The sequence below is a fragment of the Calypte anna genome, chromosome 2 (genome assembly GCF_003957555.1).
Source record: "Calypte anna isolate BGI_N300 chromosome 2, bCalAnn1_v1.p, whole genome shotgun sequence".
NCBI classification, from domain to species: Eukaryota; Metazoa; Chordata; class Aves; order Apodiformes; family Trochilidae; genus Calypte; species Calypte anna.
In genome coordinates, this window is record NC_044245.1 from 118,997,430 (window position 1) to 119,019,179 (window position 21,750).

The 21,750-nt window shown below is 36.3% G+C and overlaps 1 protein-coding gene across 1 annotated transcript in view; it reads right to left on the bottom strand.

Moving 5' to 3' along the window:
- The window catches only part of TRPA1 (transient receptor potential cation channel subfamily A member 1), a 35,867-nt gene extending 14,662 nt beyond the window's left edge, over positions 1–21,205 (bottom strand). Inside the window, exons 1-14 of the mRNA XM_030445482.1 lie at positions 21,086–21,205; positions 18,204–18,366; positions 16,656–16,831; positions 15,100–15,207; positions 14,547–14,655; positions 14,059–14,204; positions 12,489–12,625; positions 10,267–10,315; positions 5,709–5,808; positions 4,720–4,820; positions 3,291–3,460; positions 3,038–3,202; positions 1,883–1,997; positions 496–662 (exon numbers count right to left, since the gene is read on the bottom strand). Of these exons, the coding sequence (XP_030301342.1) occupies positions 496–662; positions 1,883–1,997; positions 3,038–3,202; positions 3,291–3,460; positions 4,720–4,820; positions 5,709–5,808; positions 10,267–10,315; positions 12,489–12,625; positions 14,059–14,204; positions 14,547–14,655; positions 15,100–15,207; positions 16,656–16,831; positions 18,204–18,366; positions 21,086–21,205 (1,826 nt within the window). The remainder of the gene's footprint in view (positions 1–495; positions 663–1,882; positions 1,998–3,037; positions 3,203–3,290; positions 3,461–4,719; positions 4,821–5,708; positions 5,809–10,266; positions 10,316–12,488; positions 12,626–14,058; positions 14,205–14,546; positions 14,656–15,099; positions 15,208–16,655; positions 16,832–18,203; positions 18,367–21,085) is intronic.
- Between the last annotated feature and the right edge of the window lie 545 nt (positions 21,206–21,750).

A 21,750-nucleotide genomic window follows, 5' to 3' on the forward strand; every position in this document is an offset into this window, starting at 1 on the left:
TTTATACGAAGAGATAAGTGAAACACTTTTATTGCCAAAGTGGGGATTCACAATATTGTAACATAAAATATTCTACACTACAGCTGAACTGCCACATTTTAAAATATTTGCCAGATTTAAAGCAACAGTTTTAAATTAAATCACCTGAATAGTATCAGTTGTACTCATGTATATAATAGGAGGGAAGATGTGAAGGATTATTTATTTCTAATGGCTTCTATGTGGGTTGCTTTTTTTAACAGAATCTAAAATGGAAAACAACATGCCACATATCTGATGTTCATTACAATCATGGCATTTTTCATTCACTCTCACTAGAACAAAACATAATCTTTTATGGAATATTGAAATAAGTACTCAGTTTTGCTGATTAAACTACAGGTTTTCAGAATGTAACTTAAGTTCAAAAACAAACCAAAACCGAAACCAAAACCAACCAAACAAAAAAACCCACAGAGGGAAATAAATTCAAAAAGCAGTTTCTGTATAACTTACCTTTTGTGCAAAATGACAGCAGACACCACATCTTTCCTCCTATTGTGTATTGCTTCATGGAAAAAAGAAGCTACTGCTTTGTTGAACAGAATTTTTGCACCATAGTCAAGAAGCAGCCTTACTGCTTTTGCATGTCCTTCTCTTGCAGCCAGGTGCAAAGCTGTGTTCTGTGCAGAACAGTGCAACAATGCATCCATGAGAAGCATTTACCAAAACCACAAAATAGTACATATTTCAGTTTTTCCCCACACATGCAATTCTCAGTTGTGAGGCCTGAATACTTTTTCTAGCAGCATTACAAAGCAGAATATTATCAGAGATTCTATAGAGATTATAGGCAAGTTCTTAATTCTGTGCCTACAGATACACGAGTGCCAAACCTGAAGAGGAAGCTCAGTTGTAGGTAAGAAAGGCCAAATCATTAATACATTTTAATTTTGTAAATAACAAACTGCAAGTCACGAATAGGTAAAAAAGGATGGTATCTACAGATACAGAACTCCTGCATTTGATAATCAGGGAGAGAACCATCCGATTATATCCAGATATGCTCATGAAAGCAAATCTACAAGAGAATCTGCAGGCACAGTTTTATGAAAACATTTTTTTTTCTTTGCTCATTTTCATAGAACGAGTGCTTTAGGAATCAAGTCACACTGAAACTGGCTTCTGAAAGTCTTTCCAACTCATCCAGATTTTTCTGAGGGAAATCTAAAACCTGAACATTGGCTTCTCGTTAATTGCCAGGCAAGATTTGTTACTAAACTAATAATTCTAAATATTTCCATCACCAGTTCTCAGAGAAACTGGCAACACCTGTGTAGAAAACTCTGTAGTTCTTAGAATGACCACCCTATGTTTTCTGATGGGAAACTGCTGGGCAGATTCATACAAGAAGTCTCTCTCTTGACCCAACAGATACTGCATTCAGAGTAAGACAGAAGCTGTATCTGCTGGACATTGCTGTGCAGAACAGATGGATTTAAAAGTGTATGTTAAAGCAGGAGTTGATAGAGGATTTTAAAAAATCTGTATAAACTCTTAAAATTTAAATTACCAATGTATGTACTACTTTAGTAAAATATTCTTGCACTTTAAAGGGGGCAAGAAGGACATCTCTAATATATTCAGCATTTTATGTTTTCTATCAGGCTAATTGCATTTTTTTGTTTCCCAGTTACAAGAATTGCATAACAATTTCATTAATCACATATTAATCTAAGCAATAAACTTTAACAGTGGTGAAATATAAAGGCTTTAAATATGCCACAGGAAGTTTAATATTACACATGTAATGCACAGCAGAAATATACTAATATCATACCATGAAAAAATGGTCTACAAGTAAAAGCAGGCAAGAAACAAATCATGTTACATGAACACATACCCCTTCTTCATCCACTCTGTCTGTACACTTCACATTTGTATCCAAAATGATCTGCATTGTGCGAGTGTATCCTCCAAAGGCAGCATGGTGCAAGGCTGTCCAGCCTTTATAATCACTGGCATAAAGTGGTATAAAATTAGTAATAATAGATGGAAATTTTTTTATAAAGTAAATTTAAATGACTCCTTTGACTCAAACTTTTTGGTTTTGGCATAATGAATTGCAGAGCTGTGATTATTAATGCACCATTTGGAAGTAAAGGGTTCAACTCAAGAACAGTATTTGGGACTGCCATTATTTTCTTCTCTCTCTGCTTCTGTATACATCAGGATTGCACCCATGTTCTTATATGTCCCTTGAAAATGACACAAAGGCTTTCTTACTAATTCTTGGCAACAGATGTGGCATAGATCATGGCCATATTATGGAATTTTGCATTTAAAAATAGTGAATATACAGAAGATTATAAGCACAAAAAGCTATACCTTTTAATATTATTTTATCTTAGTATACTGAAATTTTCTAAGCCTTTTATCACATAGAACCTACCAGGATATTTCTTTTAATAATGCCAGGTTTAATTCTAAATTAAGTCTAATTACATACACATATACACATGTGCACATACATATATGTATCTATATGTATAATAATTTCTGTCCTTGCTACATGTACTAGTCCAGCTAAGGACAATGGAAATAAAGGGTTGGACAATAGTCCACTTAGTAGGTCCTCCACAGTCACAAAAAAATTAATGTATGACTGGTGAGGCTGACATGATTATAATATTACCAAAATATTTTTTCCATCAGAAGTTCAGTATTCTTCTCTCTGTTGGATTTAGAGAAAGCTCCCCACCAATGGTGTTTCCCCACCTTGTTTCAGACTGAATAGGCTAGCATCACTAATAGCCTAGCATCAGACGGAATACATAGATCATGCATGAATCACCTTAGTTTTACAAATATTTTATAAATATCCTTTGATACTGTATATTTATATCTGTATATATTAATATATCAAATATTTTCATATATCTTCATATATCTTTAGTATAATTTACATAATCATATTGCATAAACTTCCTGGCAAGTGGACATAAAATGTAGGGTGATAGTCTTTTTAACCTTAATTAATGGAAATTTGTGTACTTACCAAAGAAAAAGAGCCCCTCTCTTCAGAAGAAACTGAACTACCTTCTCATGACCATTCTGGGCTGCCAAATGAAGGGGAGTCATTCCCTTCTTGTCACCTTCATTCAAGAGCCTCGTGTCTTTCATATCCCTTATAAGACGTTGACATGTATTGATGCGCCCATAACTTTGAAAAATAAACATACATATTAATGTCAACAAAATACAGATGGAGAAAACACCATTAATTCCATTGCTTAGAGTGCACTACTAACCTGGCTGCAAAGTGTAATGGTGACTTCTTGTCCCTGCTCTTAGAGTAGATGGAAACGTTGAGGCTGAGTAGATTATTTACAGAGAGGGCCACACCTTGTCTGCATGCATAGTGCAATGGGGTGCATCCTTCATTGTCTTCATCCACAACAAGATTTTTAATGTGTTCCATCTGTGATGCCCCCCCCCCAAAAAATCCCAAAAGCACAGAATTACATTTATATCACTTAATGCTCCTCAGCTTCGTAACAATATCTTCTAACAATAGTGTTAAATACTTTAAAGCAGTATCTAAAAATAAGAAAAAAAAACTTTAGGAAAAGTAAATTTAGCAACAATCATCATTTAACATTGCTGGTCACCATTTTTTCCAAACATCTATGCTTTGAAGAACACAGCAGTTTGCCACTCTCCATCCACAGTACAGCTCTAATACAGGAGATTCTTCTGAGCTGCCAGTCAGCTGTGATGCTCATTGCTGCCAGCAGAAGGCCTGTACAGAATGCAATGGCAACCTGTAGCCTACATGGAGCAGCAAAATTTCTGGCTGTCAAGAACTATCAGTTCACTGGTTTACAGAGTAATTTTGATTCCCCCATTTCTCTTTCTCATCTTCATTTCCCTGTTGTTCCTCTGTACCCTCTCTAACGCCATCCAATATATATATAGCCTTGCTCAAAGCAGTCAAAAATTGCTCCCCCACTCTTCTTCACTCCTTTGTCTGAACTATTAGTATGATCAATAATGAGAAAGTCAATGCTGACAATGGAGAATTATCACTCTGGTTTGAAACAGATTCACTACCTCTGCTGAAAAGTGAGGTTCTGGTTTACTAAACAAATCTGCTTAGAGATTTCAGCAGATGTTGCAAGATCAGTTAATACCTGATTCCCATTTACAAAGCTGTTTCCGGAGCTCTGGAGGCTAGCAAATTTAATTCTTTCAAGCAAGTTTGGACTCTACCAACATGAGTGCTTCACTTCAGCACAGCGAAACACAAATCCATGTTTAAAATCCTTCTTAAAACAAAATCCAAGACTGACTACAGTCCAGTCCACAGAAAGCTCCTGTCCTGGAGCTTGACTGAATATGAGCACATCCCCTAGCTTTACTGCATGCAAGCTGGGAAAGTAGAAGTGAAAAGTTCTGTATTTTATTGCCTACCTCATGAGCTATTCAATCCCCCAACAGCAAAATAATTTATGGGATTATGTTATTCCTTTGCCTGGCAATAAGAAAACTGTATTATTTGCTTTGAAATGTTTTCATGAGAGGTATGAACCTCTTCAAACTCTTTTCTGTGACACTGGGAAACTTAACAAGTACTACAAACTTTACAAATATTCCAAAATAAAATGGTTGCTGCTTTTTTTTTTTCCCCTTACATTTTCTATTAAGGGTAACAAAGAAATAATTTGGTGCTTACTGTACCTGTAGAAACTTCTCATTCAGATGCTGTAATCCTCCAGGCTGCAATACCGTCAAATGCAAGAAATTCCGACCCAGGTGATCTTTTAATGATACATTTGCTCCTAGATAAACATGGAAAAAAACACCAGCAACTTCAAAACTTCTGGCCCCTGGCACTAATTGATGATGCTTAAGACAAAGGAACAAATGTTGAATAAATGTGTTTATCCATCTATAAAATAAATATTATTTCAAGTAAGCATTAGAACACGTAATTTTACTTACAAAAAAACCCCCTACTGACACTCAGACTTATTTGTTATCTCCTGTGTGTATGCTATTTTAATTTTATTGCAGCACTGGGATTTATGTAGGCCCTTATATTTAGAGATATTGAGCACCCACAGATCAAGAGGTTATTTAAAGATGCAGATGATCAGCCCTTGTCATCTTTTAAAGTTGTAACCTTGTTGTAACTTCAAAACAAAAATAGTTGTTACTAGCAACGAGAGAAAATAATAATTATCCTGCACCATAACTGTAGAAATTGAAAGATAGAGCTCAGACATTTTGAAGTTGACTGTGATTACATTAAATCACAACTCATGCTTGAAATGTGGGCTTTAACACTTAAAGATTAATTGCTGGTATGAAACATGACTCTGTATAAATGGGTGCATTTATTACACAGTTCTGTCTACACTGTGAAGTGCTAAGAAAAGAAGGGATGGACTGCCAGTACCACCTCTACCTTGACAAGCATGACACACAGCATATACTTTTTTTTTCTAAAGCCTGTTCACTCTATATTAAAAAAGGGTGAAATCATCACCATAAATCTTCCACTATCTCAAGGGACACCAGTACTGTGCAGCTGTTTAACTACAGCTGCCCCTGGACTACATGCTGAAGTACTGAACTGAAAAGTGAGAGGAATGTTAGAAACAAAGTTTTAACATATATGAACCCTGCTCAAAGGAAGTATATCATATGTGCACACTCCTTTTTACCTTTTGAGAGCAGTAAATTCACAATTTTCCATGATGCACAGGAAGTGGCCAACAGAAGTGGGGATCGACCTTCTATGTCAACACTATCAATATTAGCCCCCTGCAAGAAAGAATTTCACATTTATCATGAATAATGAATAAATGAAATTTTAACATGGTGCTGCCCTTTATAAGCATAGCAGAACTGCAGGCATTCTTAGTAACTCCAGATGCTCCAGATAAAGAAATTGAATAAATACATTACACCTCTATATAAAACTCCTGCTGTTCTCAAACTACGAGCCAAAGCCCAGTCATCTACATAAGATCAATTTGATGCCTAATATAATAATAATAATGACCTACTTCTAGGTAAGCTGAACTCACAACTCTTTTTTTTTTTTTGGTAGGGTACCTTTTCATGCATTTAAATACTCAAAATATATAGTAATAACTTGGAAACACTGGGACTGAAGCTCTGGAAAAATACAAAAATTGCAACACTATTGAATGATGCTTTGCCCATCAAACAATTACCAGAACACAACCCCTCTGAAAATCTACGTTATAAGAATGTGATTCAAAAAGTAATGCATGCAAGGATTAATATAGTTTGATCTGTATAGCTTGATCTATCTTCATTTTCTATTCTTCATTGTAACCTATATGAACCAAGTTAATTTTGACCCCAAAGAAGCTGTACCAAGAGCAGACAATTTTTTATTCTACGAACTCGAGGTTTTTGATAGGAGCTTTCTTCTTAGAGGAAGCAAAACAACTGGAATGAGATATTCTGACAAAAGCCCAGGTTTTCTTTTCTGTCCATTTATGCACAGGGTGCATGTTGCCAGGACAGTATGTTCACTATGATCACAGTACCACTATATTCACATCAGAAAACTGCTATGAGCATATACAACTATCTAAAATTGTCACCAACAAGGGAGTATGAACTTACAAGTAAATAAACCAATGAGATGTATGCATATTTTATGATGTTTTAGATATAATTTTTCTAGATATTGAGTTGAAAATCAAACTGGATGAGTTGAACAAAGTACACCAAAAAGAAAAATCTATTTTATTTCAGATAATATCCAAAGATGATTGGAAAAAAAAAATCAATTTGACTTTTTCCATTAGCTGGAATAATCTCTGTGTCCATTGCTAATTCATGAGTTAATTAATCACAATCATGAGCAATATTTACTTTTTAGGACAGTAAAACCTGTAATATAGTAATAAGAAATATTTAATAAACGCACTATGATTACTTTACCACAGAGAACAGGAAGTCTCCAATTAATGTTAATGAAATGTTTGGGAATAACATATGCAGCATCCTTTCCTCAATTACCTTTTTATCAGGTCAGACAATCTCTTAAAATTGTTCTTATTCATCAAAGAAACAGAGAGCATTCTTTATCCAAGAGGCTCATTCATTTCAGTGAATACAAGGGAGCAATTTCCAGTTAACAATGCAATTTTTATTCACTTTCCCTCCATCTAACATTATTGTTCAGTCTTCAGCAAAATGAATTCAGCAGCATTCATCATTATTTATCACAGCAAGGACTAAATCATATGTTGCCACATGTATTTGCTACATTTATGATACAGCTCAATTAAGAGGAGGTAAATTTAGTTTCTGAGCCACTTTTACTTTTGCATTTACACATTAAAATGTACGAATCAAGCTTATATTTAGAAAAAAATATGCATATGTGAACATGCATTAATACTTATATGTTAATATACATAATTTAAATTGATATTTGTATATTTTACTTTTCTTTCAGTAAAGAAAAATCAGAAAAAGTGTAAAATTACATCTTATTTACTTTGAATTAGCATCCTTCAATAAAATTAATGAAGTAAACTCAGAAAGCACCAGAACCTCGATGCTAAGTTGTTCAGTACACAATTAAAAAAAGTGCAAAGTTACAGGGAAATTTCTAAGATACTAGCCACTTAATAGGAATTTTTTAATTTTCATCTATTTATTATTCTTTATAGTTGTACAATGTTTTCAAATACAATGAAGATACTGTGTACCAAACGTAACATGGCGACTTTGACCTGTTAAAGCCATTTTGATTAAAATGCTTAATTTGCACTTGATAAAAATATTTCTTTAAAGCTATAAAGCTTTGCAGTGCTTAAAAGTTGGGAAAACTGATGTAGGTTTCTGTCTTTTCCTCTTTTTTTTAAGGCTTTGTTTAGCCTTCAGTTATGGCATCTACTCATAATCATGTTGATACTGTGTGAGTCTGATTCTCTGGTTTTCTGTTTCTGTTTCTGGTTTCTGTTGTGCCATTGATGGACAATGAAAAAAGAAAAAAAAAAAGGTAATTTAAGTGAAAATAGCATACATATTGAAGCTGGAAAATTCTGCTTGGCATAGGTAATCTTATCTTCTCTGTCCAGAAGAGCTAGGTTTAACACTGTGTCTGTTTACAGTGATGTTTATTTTCAGACACAAAAGCACCAAGAATGAGATAATAAAAGTAATCATTCTAACTTAAGATGCATATTTTGATCCATTTGCAGACAGGACAAATGAAGGCAGTCCTAAAGCTTGAAAAGTAGCATACTTCAAATGGAAAAGCAGTGAAATCCTTATGACAGATTCTATGGAAGAGGACAAAATATTTAAAATGGCATCCAAGGAATTCAAGTTTGTTTTCAGCAAATGCCACATTGAAAATATACCCTCTAATACTTTGTACACACAAGCCTCCACATGGAAAAACTTGTGCCTGAATTTCTCAGGTAATGCATTCTGTAGTTACATTGTCTTTGTCAGGCAAGATTTAAAGTAGTTCAACCTTATCTTTTCATCACTGAATTAAAAATAAGCACAACTGGAAGTTCTCACATAATCCAAACCCTAACATTTGTTTGGAGAAGAGCAAAACTGAAGGTAGAAGAGATCATTTATTAATGTAGTTGTCTTGAATTGAAATAAAAACCTAAAATCAAAAAATAAAAGTTTGATGACTTATGAAAATTTCCTCAGCAGAGCACAGTACATAATGATTATATGAGTCTCAGTTTAATTGGTATAAATGGACACTTGGATCATAGCCAGTAGCATTCCTGGTTTCATTCCTTCTTTCCCTTCATAAATATTCAGTGAATAAATATAACCAAACTGCAGAAAAAAATACTTCTCAATGATGCACATAATTCAGTATAAGGTTATGTGATCCTAAAACAATGATTTGTTTATACTTTAAATTTATTCCTGGAAATAACAGGTGAAATTCTATGTATCAATGGTGCAGAGTCCAGCTGGAGACCTATAACTAGTGGAGTCTCTCAGGGATCAGTGCTGGGTCCAGTCCTGTTCAACATCTTTATCAATGACCTTGATGATGGGACAGTGTCTTCCCAGCAAGTTTGCTGATGACAGAAAGCTGGGAAGAGTGGCTGACACCCCATAAGGCTGTGCTGCCATTCAGAGGGACCTGGACAGACTAGAGAGTTGGGCAGGGAGAAATTTAATGAATTACAACACGTGTAAAGTCTTGCATCTGGGAAAGAACAACTCCAGGTACCAGGCTGGGGACTGAGCTGTTGGAGAGCAGCACAGAGGAAAGGGACCTGGGGCTGCTGGTGGATGGAAGGATGACCATGAGCCAACAATGTGTCCTTGTGGCCAAGAAGGCCAATGGCATCCTGGGGTGTATTAGGAAGGGAGTAGTTAATAGGTCAAGAGAGGTTCTCCTCCCTCTCTACTCTACCTTGGTGAGGCTGCATCTGGAATATTGTGTCCTGTTCTGGGCCCCTCAGTTCAAGAAGGACCAGGAACTGCTTGAGAGAGTCCAGCACAGAGCAGCCATGATTAAATGAGTGAAAAATTTCCCTTATGAGGAAAGGCTGAGGGAGCTGGGTCTCTTCAGCTTGGAGGAGAATGAGGGGTGACCTCACTGATTATAAATATGTGAAGGGTCTGTGCCAGGAGGACAGAGTCAGGCTCTTTTCAGTTATGTCCAACAGTAGCAGAAGGGACAAGGGGTACAAGCATAGGAAGTTCCACATAAATCTAAGGAAAACTTTTTAATTGTGAAGGTGACAGGGCACTGGAACAGGCTGCCCAGGGAGGTTGTGGAGTCTCCTCCTCTGGAGACATTCAAAGCCCACCTGGATGCATCCCTGTGTGACCTCCTGTAGGTGACCCTGCTCTGGCAGGAGGTTGGACTAGATGATCTTTCAAGGTCCCTTCTAACCCCTAACTTTCTGTGATTCTGTAAGTTTATCATTAATTTCCTATTTTATACCCTCAAAGTGACGATGACTGAACCAGCCTTTCTTATCTGCCAAAAGCTATTTACAAAACTTTCTGAATAAATACAATGGAAATTAAAATGCAAGTTTTCATCCTCTGTCACTGTGGGATGCTATTATGGAGATACAATTACTGTTGTACTGTAAGTGTCAATTATGCATTATGAAATATACATAGATAAATAACCTCTACCTGAGAACACATTCTCCTTTATGAATTTCTCTGTACAGATCTGTAGTATTAGATAGCAATAATCTCTATAAACATGTTGCTTGATTAAATATTTACCATTGAAATCAAATACTCTGCCAGTTCATAATGATCAAACAATGCTGTCCTGTGGAAAAAAATGCAAAAATACAGTAACATTAGAAAGGATACTGAAGTTTCAAGCCAAATGGTAGTATTTGTCTTCACTTGCTGCACTTTATACTATTTTCAAACAAATACACCTTATAATAAAGAGAGAGGGATACCTTATTCCATAATTAATTTGAATAAGTTATTTTATTTTTGTCATGGAGTTTTCTTTTTAAACTAATTTCAGAACAATTAATACATGGAAAAAACTCACTGCAGGAAACAAAGACCTCATTGGTAGGTTAATAGGCATTTTATCACTGATTTTTAATATAACTCAATGTCAGATAACAGAAGAATAGGTACTACACAAGGTCAATAGAGAATTCCATAAATTTGAGACAGTTTGTTTTATACAGGGCTAAGAGCCTCAAAAACATTTCACTGATCTGATCTTCAAAAATAACTTGCTGTATAGTTTGTGTAAAAATTATAGAGCCAGGTTAAAGTGGAAGCTGCTGTACAGATATTCTGACTGTAGCAGGCAAGACTACTTTGAAAAAACAACAACAAAAAACCCTGTGAAAAATTGTAATATATGGATATAAAATGTTGTGGCATATTAATTTAATAAAAATATTTTAAATCTGTCTATATACATGAAAAAAATCCCAAGTTTTATTCCACAATAAGACACTGTATTATATTTTACAGAGAAAATGTTCAACACAACTAATACACTCTAAATCTTTTCAGAAGTCAGACTTGTGTTAAATATTTTGACTCAAGGAACAACACAGAAGCACAGGTCTAAGATGGTACTGTATGCCAGAGATAACAGTTCCCCTTGCATAAAAAAGCTAATAACACTTGGTGTACTATAGCAAGAACTGATTACTCAAAAGATGTATCTTAAAAATCATGTTGTGGTTCCAAGTAAAGATGCTTCCATTGTCTACAGCATATACATTCAAATGAATATACATTCAAAATGAATTGCAGTATGACTAAAGAGAAAGCAAAACAGTTTTATAAAACATTTAAATGGAAGGTGAAAGGACCAAGTCTCACTCATGCTTCACTGGTTCTTCACTTCTCAACAAGTTAATGTTCCTATTTTCATATTTTGAGGAATATGGATGACTTTCTACCTTTCTGATGATCCTTGATAATATTTTTTTAATTTAACACAGGGAGTAAAAGCATATCATGCTTTTTCCAAACCTTTTCCAGGAACAATAATTTTCATTCCTATGACAGCCAGTTATCCATTAAGTAGTATATTGTGTCTGCACAATTTTCTTTGACATTGTCACCACTTTGTTTTCAATTGTGTTCCACCGCAGTGACATTTCCAAGTGTACTGAAACCTTATCTTAACTTGACAACACAACCCCTTTTTAACTTCTTCAGCTATCATTGAACCATTCCACATGTCCAAAGAATAATCATATTCACTGCATCTGACCTACCAGTTATTTCATATGTGTGAAACGATCACACATAAATGAAGTGACACATATCTTTCTTGCAAAGATGTATAAATGGGGATATATACTATCTTCCAAACAGTGGGTTGCCATCATACTTGGCTGAGCATCTTTTTGCTAAAGAAGACTGAGGAAACTTCTCCACAGTTTAGTGTTCTGGTTTCAAATGGACTGTGACAGACTAAAAGTCTAGAGAATTATTACAAACATAAATGCCATCTGCAACTTTGTAGTGATACAGAAGTGTACTAACATCTACTTGTAGCTGATTACGTACAAGATTTTTTTAAAGTCATATTTTAATAAACTATTTATAATTTTTTTTTCATTCATTCATTCAGAATATCACCCCACTAGAGAACATAACTCCATTAGATGGCATTTTTTCCACAACTTCAGAAGCTGCTAACAATTCCATAAACTTGTCCACCTACTAATTTAGTTGAGTAAATTTTCAGTACAAACTGTTAGTGACCATTCCTTGCCACAGTTCCAAGGTAGTTGGAATTGTTTTGATTTTGAGATGGGCACCAAAATTTTTGCCTTTCTAAACAAATTAATGACCCTTTCATAGTGTACTAAAACCATCCCCTATCCCATGGAGAAGTTCCAACACTGGTGGAAGGGTGCTCCAAAGTATACTATATGAAGTGTAATTGGATGCTGAGAATAGGTAAGAACGTCATTGTTTACAACTTATACTGAAGTCTGGCACTGTACCTGTGAAGCAATGTTTCCTTATTCCCATCTACTGCATCAATAATGGATTCCTCACCAGCATAGGACGACATCATCAATTTTACAATCTCAGTAGCTCCTTGAGTGGCAGCAAAATGAAGTGCTGTGCACTTTTCATTCTGTAAACAGGAAAGGAATACAACATTTATGTATTTAAACCAAACAACCTAACCTCCAACCTATTAAACACCCTAGTGACCTAGCCCAGGATTCGTAACTCCTAAATGTCAAAATTTCTATGCAATTAATGAAACTTCGGTCTTTTAAAGAGCTCTTAAGGACTAGATAATACTAAAGAGGTTTTGAAGTATCACTGCAAGTCCCTAAGATATGAGATAATTACAGTCTTAACAATCTTTTGTGGTTGGATTAAGAAATGGACAGAGCGCTCTTTAATAGAAGAAAAAAACTACAGAAAACCAAAAGGTTGACCAGTACAAATGGATAAGAAAACAAATGAGTCTATTAAATAAAGAAAATGCATAATTTTGAAATGGTTTCTATTTGCTTAAATAGAGTCTTCCTTAGATGTCATTCTTAAATAAAATTGCATGTTAAAAATAACATGGTCTAACATAGACAGTCTAGCTAGACAGTCCTAAAATTATTAAGCAATAAATTAGTAAAAAAATTTTTGCCAATTTCTTTTAGCTAGATGGGATAAACTAGCTTTTATATATGCCTGAGGGATTTCTTCCTCCTTTTCTGGAAAAGAACACTTCAGTCAATGCATTGGAATGGGCTTTTCCACAAATGCCTTAAGCATTCTAGAGACACTCTTACCCATCAAAAAATCATCAGGATAAATCATCTCACTCAAAGTCTGTATGTTCAAAGAATCAAACCAATAAAAGAGGGCTAAACCACGTTTATCTTTGCTCTCATGAGTTGATTCCAGCCTTTGGTTAATGACAGATACTTTCAGAAATGTTTATTCATCATGAAACTGGGCACAAGCCCTCGCACCAAGAGTATCATGGTAGCAGCAGCAGTGTCCCAAATTTCTGCCTCCTTACAAATGTAAGGAGGTAAAGGTAAATGCCAGGGCAAGGATGAGGATAAATTAGTACAATTAGTACTAATTACATCCAATTAGTATGATGAGAAAGGGTTAGACTGAAGATCCCATTGCTGGAAAGGGATAATAGCAGCTCCATAATAAAGAGTTTGTGAAGAAGGTCATACCATTCTCTAGAGTACTCTCCCAGACTCCATCTGTTTATGACTTCAGGACTTCCTGAGCCAGAGGGGATGCTTTTATATTCAGTAACTGAGGATTGCATTTTCATCTATGGATCTGCTCAAATGCATTTTTAATCCATGAAAATTTTCAAACCCACAAGATCCTCTGTAACTTGTGCTAAGAAATCTGACATTATATCTGATTTGAACTTGGGTCTTGTTTTTGCATTGAGTCTAGTTTTTATCATTGGAAGACAACAAGCAACAATTAATCTTCTTAACAAAAATTAATCTTTTTTACATACCATTCAGAGACTGAGAGATGCCTAGGTGTTATCATAATTATATTTCACTACACTCCAAGTTTTACCTGTTTTAGATCAATTTGGGCTCCAAATTCAATGCACATTTTAATCATTTCGAGGTCCCCACTTTGAACTGCCAAGTGCAGTGGACTGCACTTTCCATTATTGGTAAAATTGATGTGGGTTTTAGCAGAGTGACCCAATTCTTCACCTTAGAAATGAAAATAAGTGAAATTATTCCAAGCAAGAATGAGACAACAAAAGGTATAAAGGCTTAAAAAAAACAAGCATATTAACTGTGGAATAATATTCTCCCCTCTCAAAGTACAAACCTTTCACATCTATCATTGAAAAATGGATGGACATACATTTAGAAAAGCTGCTGCTTCAATCCTAGAAATGTTAGAAATATCAATTGCCCATAAAAATAATTGCATTAACTTCTTGTAAGTTCAATCACAGGTATAAGTGCTTGTTTCCACAATTCTTTGAGGATTAAAGAAGTGAATTGGTAATGCTACTATAAATAGCTGCTTGGGAACAGTGTACTTACCTTTTTTTAAAAGAATTTCCATACATGTTTTTGCACCTGAAAATGCAGCTGCATGGATAGGCATACATCCTGTTTTGTTTGGTTTACATATTTTTCCTCCATTTTCAATCTGAAAGATAATGCCTAGATATACCTTGATGACATACTGAAAATTCTGAGTAATGAACAAATAACAATAGACACATAGAATATCTGTAATAACAAACACAGACTCCTGGGTAGCTGTCTCCCTTTTCTGTATTGTCTATGCATTATGAAGTTTATATGCAAAAATCTTTCTCATGTTATATCCATATACCTAAATATATGTGTGCTTCACTTTGTCTTCTGACAAACTGCAAAATGAGTTTAAGTTTTTTTCTGTTTGCCACTCAGATATATTTTTTTTTGTTGTTAAAAGACTGAAGTTTCTTAGTTACCCATGAAAAGTAAATTGAATATAAGGTTCATGATTGAGCTTCCTCTGTTGAAAAAAGACAGAATACAGGAACAGAATAACACTGCAACAAGATAAATGGAATCAGGCCAGAAGGTGATGGGTTATTATACCTACCAGGATTGTCAGTGCTTCAGGATTATCCTTGTAACATGCTACAATTATAGGTGTGTTTCCTGCTTCACCTTCCAAATTGACATCTGTACTGCTATGCTGGACTAAAATCTAAATGGTTAAGAAAACATTCAGTCAACTGTAGGTGAAATACAAAAAGAAAGGTCTATTCTATTACTTTTTTGTTTATCACCCATAGCAGTCTTGTGACTTGTCCTTTTTGAGTATATAAAAAGCAGGTGAGAACAGTCAAAATAAAGCAATATTCTTTACAGCAGACAGCTAGGTAGATAGGATAGAGGTTGCATATAGCTTCAGAAAATCTCAATTTTATTTAAAAATTTCCCTAACATTGGAACAAAAATCTTTTCTGTAGCAAATTGCAGATGGGGATTTTCCACTGAAGGTTGTTATAATGTCTTGTAATATTCTGTATTCCCTTGAAAGTGGCAATATTGTAGATCCTGCTCCATTAGGCATCTATTGGACAGCCACATAAGATTATAGGAGATGGACTTGATGAAAACATTCCAGTCCTGAATTCCTGTTTCAGTCCCTATGTTAACAGCTAACACTGAGCTATCAGTATTACCAAAGTATCTCTATGAGTGCTTCCAGAATTTTTTGAGAAGATCTAGAAATTATTATTACCATACTGCACTGCATATTTATTTTTCTACCTACAGATTTATTAGTTTTCCTTCATTAATTCCAATTAATTTTTGTGTACTGGAGGAACTAGCATGTTTTTGTCACTGGCAATTTGACAATAGAAACCAAAGGAGAATCAGCTTGAATAAACAGAGTGGGGAAACAATGAGAGCACATATTTATTTATACAAGAGATATAAAATAGAGAACTTGATACAAAGCCCATGTAAAAAACTGTAATTCTATTTCAGATTTTATTGTTTTCAATTAGTAGTAAATACAGATTTTTTAAAAGGTATGAGGACAGACAGATGTTTTAGCACTGAAAATCTCTAAGGAAGTTTAAGTCTTGAATACAGTTATATGTTTTTCTTTCTATTGTTTGGATGAACAGAACTTTAAAGTGAAAAAGTGGTAAAATCAAGAAATTTTAAAATTCTAAAATTCTATCCAAGTGTTTCATATGGAATGAAAACATTCTTCCACTTGGACATATGAAGAAAAAATACACTACTTAAAATCTTGATACTGTTCTTGCGTTACAAGGTTGTGATTTTTAAATGTTCTGCTATTATTCAAATGATTATTAAAATGTCATTTTCAAGAACTGTGATTTCTGATTTTATTTTAGTTTTAATAAAAAAAATACAATAGTTTCGGGAAAAAAAAAAGATACTTCCAAGTGTTAACATAACGACTACTATGTAGCACAAGCATCAGTGTTTATATTAAACAGTAAGTTACTTTTTACTTGTGCTATGCAGACACAAACACATCTATGAACATCATGTTTGCTAAACAAAGCATATGAGGCTTCATAGCATTCACAGTCAAGGTCTTGGTGTGCTGCACACAGCTGCTGTTGAGAAACATATCAGGTGTGTATATTTATGAGGATTTAGACTTACCTTAACAATTTCATTATGTAAGGACTGCACAGCCATATGCAAAGGAGCCATCATATTGGAGTTCAGAATATTTGGGTTGGCTCCTCTGCTGAGAAGCAACCTAACACTTTCAACCTGGTTTTTCTTTGTGGCCCAGTGCAGTGGGGTATTTCCAGAAGAATCCATCACATTTAGTACTAGGTTGAAGGAGATAAAGAGAAAAAACAAAACCATCAAATGTTCTGATCACAGATACACACACAAACAAAATTGTCTTCAGTGAGGGTTTAGGTTTGGGCTGCTATGTTTCTTTAAAGTGAAAAGATTGCATGTCACCAAGTATATTCTGTTGAATTTATTAAAAATTGTGCTGAACACATGGTATTGATTAGAAAAAAAAAAGGTTCTATTATTAATTAATTAATATTAATACACTAAAATAGCAAAGAGGAGGCTTGATAAGGTTAGCAAATAGCAATAAACCTTTTGATTAGATCTTTTGAAATTATAATAGTGGAGAGATAGGAGGGTTGAAACACCTGTCTATTTGTTGCTCATAATTCTACACCTTTTTTCTGTCCCCAAGAGTTACTTTATTTCTCTCGTTCCTTGCCTCTTCACTTTCCCACCTTCTTTGACTTTGCAGCCATTGCTTTAGGGGCTGCATGGAACAAGGGGGTGTAAAAAAATAAATCAAGACATGGCAAATAAGTGCTTGTAAATTATAAGAAGATTAAAGACAGTATCCATTCTGGTCCACTTAAGGACACAGAGGCAAATCAATAAACGCTGGTTTAAAAACTGCATGTACGTTTTGAGCTTCAAAGCTGAAACTAAACTTCAAAAAACATTCTCAAAAACTAAGAAAAAAACTATATATTGAAAATAAAAAGAGTATTTTTCAGACAGATTAATCTGAAATACTGGCCATCATTAGGTAAAAAATTAGCTTTTTAGGACCACTGTATGTTTACTCAGTGGCCCACAGTCTATCAGTGGAGTTGCATGTAGTTTCACAATTCTTATTAATTTAAACAACATTTTCTGCACAGAGTGTCAATCACTCAAAGCCCCATGTTCTCCTACTTATCTCTTGTTCCCTAAATTTCTTTAGACAGCCTGTCCCATCAAATATTTATTCTTCTTCACTATTAAGTAAACAAGTGTAATGACCACCTGAGTTGCAAGCATGAGAAAGCAAATTAATTCTCTTTTACATTTCCAGCATGTTAAATGTAGCAAAAGATACATAATGTATAAAAAGGAAGATAAAAAGTCAGGCCTACTGTGCTTGACTGCAGTTTTCTTTTTCATAACTGAAGACTGTAAATTGGACTCCCAAGCAAAATAAGAGATATTGAATCACTGAATTAGAGAGAAAACAATCCTAACACAACATGGGTGATCCAAACCACTCCTGAGACACTGCAAACTGTGGCAGTCTAAACTACATTTGCGTTAATAAATACAGAAAATACATACAAGTTCTGCTTCGGCTGGGTAATAGAGACTTTGATTATTGAATTTTTAAATTCTCTTTAATAAAATAGTTTATAAAATCTGTGTTACCTTCACAGGAAGAATCATCTATGATCAGCTGCATTAGTTCTATTTGACCTCCTTCAGCAGCATGATGCAGCGGGGTGGCATTTAATTCATCCACTTTGGTAAGCCCAGAACGATTCTTCTTAATGAAACTCCGTAGCCTACAGGCACTTCCATCTGAAATTACCTGTTTCAGACACAAATATTCTCATTTTCTCATCTTCCTAAAAGGCAGGATGCTAGTGATTCTATAATGTGTTACTCTGGGCAAGCTGCCACCCAGTAATTCCCTCCCAGCTGTTTAGGTTCATACAGAAGTACACAAATCCTGATCAGGCTGCCTCAACAATGATACTCAGATTGATTCAAATTATTGCAAAATCGGATGAAGAACAGTGCAAAATTAACAAAAATGGAAATGATCTTCAATACATTACTTTGTACTGAACTAAAGATCTTTCCTTCACCACAGAAAATCTCAAATAAGCCAATGCATCACTTACTGTTCTATGCTCTCTCCAGCTGTGGGTATGCCAAATGAATTCAACAGAGATGAACAATCTGTAATCCTGATAAATTCCTTTTCTAGGCCTGTCTACAGAGACTGATATTATATCCTGGGCTTTCTAGTTCAGCCATTGGGTTTCTGTGATATTCTTTACGTCAGAGGAACCAATAAAATCTTTAGTTTCAGCAGTATCCTAAGAGCATCTCAGATGCTACTGTCTGAAACAACTCAACAGATTCACAGCATAACACAAACACACACAAAAAAACCCCAAAAACCCAGAAAAACAAATTTCAATAGAAAAAAGCCTTCAACAGCTCATCTGTCTCACACCTTGATACCTCCCTGATATTGTGCTTTGCAACAAAAGCCTGCTATGGAAACCCTGATGATTCTTCATTAATGACGTTCTCCACATATTTTTGCTAGAGTGTTTCAAAGCCCTATTTCTATATGAAGTGATAGAAAATAAATTATTGTAGTAGAATGGGCAGGAATGTAAACAATTAAAAAATTAAAAGTGAATCAAAAAGAAAAATAATTCACCAAAACTGGGAGAACGAAGAGAGAAAATGCATAATAAAAGTAATGCAAACTTTCCTAAAGATGTGTAAGCAAACAAAGGATAAAACAAAAAAAAAAAAAGGAAACATCCCCTAAAATTACTGCTCTCTTCTGAGCTGCAAAAGAAAAGGAAAACTGCACTCCAGTATCCCCTGAGCCACCAGGAGTCAGCAATTTTTTCTGTCATTAAGCAAACATACATTACAGGGCAGCCCATTCATACACTTCAGCATGTGTTTAACCTTCTTCAGCTCTATAGTCCCACTGACCTCAGTGAGGTTTCTTCTGTGACAAATGTTATAAATGTGTCTAAGTATTTAGAAGACCGGGGCCAAACACAGGGGGAAGCATCTGATGCACATGTGCAATTAGAAAAAGCTAATAGAAAACAAGTGATATCATTATAGAAAGGGTATCTACAATGACTCAACTATGATAAAAATAAGAGCTCAGTTACATACAAAAATGTCTATATATTTTACACAGACTAAAAGGCTCTTTAGGAAAACCTTGTTATAGACCCCAGTATCTTCTAATTCTTCTTATATTATTGTTATATATATATATATATTCAACTGCAATGAATTTCAAATCTTTCTACTGATTTAGCCTATATTTTACCACTCTGCACTGGAAATTTTTGCCAGTGTAAGGTAAAATGTAGAAAAAAAAGTATCTATCAACAGAAAGATTTTTCAACCCATGCTGAAACAACAGCAAATGGGAACAAAACAAAGCAGGAAACAAAACAGTAAAAAAAAGAAATCAGTTAGGTGCCCATAGTACTTTGGTTGGCTCAGAAAAGCAAAGCAAGCTTTTTTAAACAGCATCAGTTCCTTAGCACTTTGCCTGAACTTTGCCTGGTGTGCAGTGGCAGACGACCCACTAGGGTGACAAGCCTTGGCACACTGAAAAGGTGTTGCTAGCTCACAGAAAACAAGTCTGGAAGCTATCTCGAAAGGTCTTCAAACCCATCCACATGTTTAGCCTAGTTTTAAAAGCCTCTAAAGTTACCCAAGTCAGATATCCTGTAAGCAACTTCAGCCTTTGCTGAATTATTCTTAGCATTAAAAAAGGAATTCCCTACCATGTGGCCTAGGTCTCCCTAGCTGCAATATAAATACATCACTTTTTGTCCTACTCTCTATGGAAAAGGGATGAGATTACATCCTTCCTGGCAGAAATTTTGCCTCTGTAGGCTGTGCTGATGGTTCCCCTTCCCTTATTAACAGTTCTGCTGCTTCCAAGCTTTCATTTAGAGACCTTTTTGCTAGATGATCTATTCATTCTCATCATGACCTTAGAGGGACCTCTCTCTAAGAGGGGACTACTTCTGGGGATGGGTGGGATGTGTGGGATGTGTGCCCCTTCCACTCACCACGTGTCCCTGCCACCCTGCATCCTCCTTCACCACCTCCTCTCCCTTATTTCTGCTTGTCCCCTTCTGCACCTTGTCACCCAGCACCCCAATCTTCTGTTGCCTTCAGATGGCAAACCAATGTCCAGAGTGGCTCCCAACCTCTCTCTTGCCTCTCACCACTCTTCCCTCATGGTTCTGCTGCAAAGTGAGAGGAAAGGCACCCCTGGAGGAAAGGTTCTCTGGGACTTAACCAACGCCAAACTCACGCAGACACCTCCAGAGCCCCACTTCACCCTCACCCACTTTGCTCTCCACCTTCACCCCTCCTTGTCCCGACGCCTACACACGAGCTCCAGTCTTGGGCTCCACCTTGTCCCATGCCGGCACTGCTGCCTCTGCCCGCTCGGCCGCCTCCTCACCCTCCCGCTGACCCTCGGAGTCGCCAGCCCCTCCGCTTCCCTCTTTTTCAGTCACCTTGAAGACATCCTGCGAGGCGACGGAGGCGGCATCTGCCTCGCAGACGACGCCCTGGTAGGAGCTGGAGACGGCCGACTTCTCCCGCGACTGGCAGAGCCGCAGCAGAGAGCGCTTCATGGCGCCCGCCAGCCCGTCTCTCAGCCCCGTCCGCTCCGCCGACCTGCGAGGAGAGAGAACAAGTGGCGGTCGGTGCCAAGGCCGCGCCTGGACACCCCGACCAAGCGGCGGCTGCGGCGGCAGGAGGCGGGGAAAGCTGGGCGGAGGGGAGCTGCTCCAGCCGCTGCTCCCCGGAGAGCCATCCTCTCCCCGCCGGGGCGGGCGGATCCTCTGGTCGGAAGGCAGGTCCTGGGAGATGCCGGGGGAACGGCGCGGAACTCCGGTCCCCTCAGGGATCACCGCCTGAAGTAGTGCCGGGTGGGCGCTGAGCGGGTCGGCGTCTGTCCCCGGAACCGGCTGGGGAGATGGTGCTGGGGAGGGCTGAGTGATCACCATTGCGTTTCGGGAGTTTTGTTTCTTAGGGGGTTTTGTTTGTTTGTTTGTTTTTAGCCTTAGTTTTTTAGGGGTTTTTTTGTTTGTTTATTTCTAAGTTTGGGGGAGGTTGTCTGTTTGTTTGGGTTTTTAATTTTTTCTTTCTTTTTCTTTTAATTTAGTTTATTTTTTCA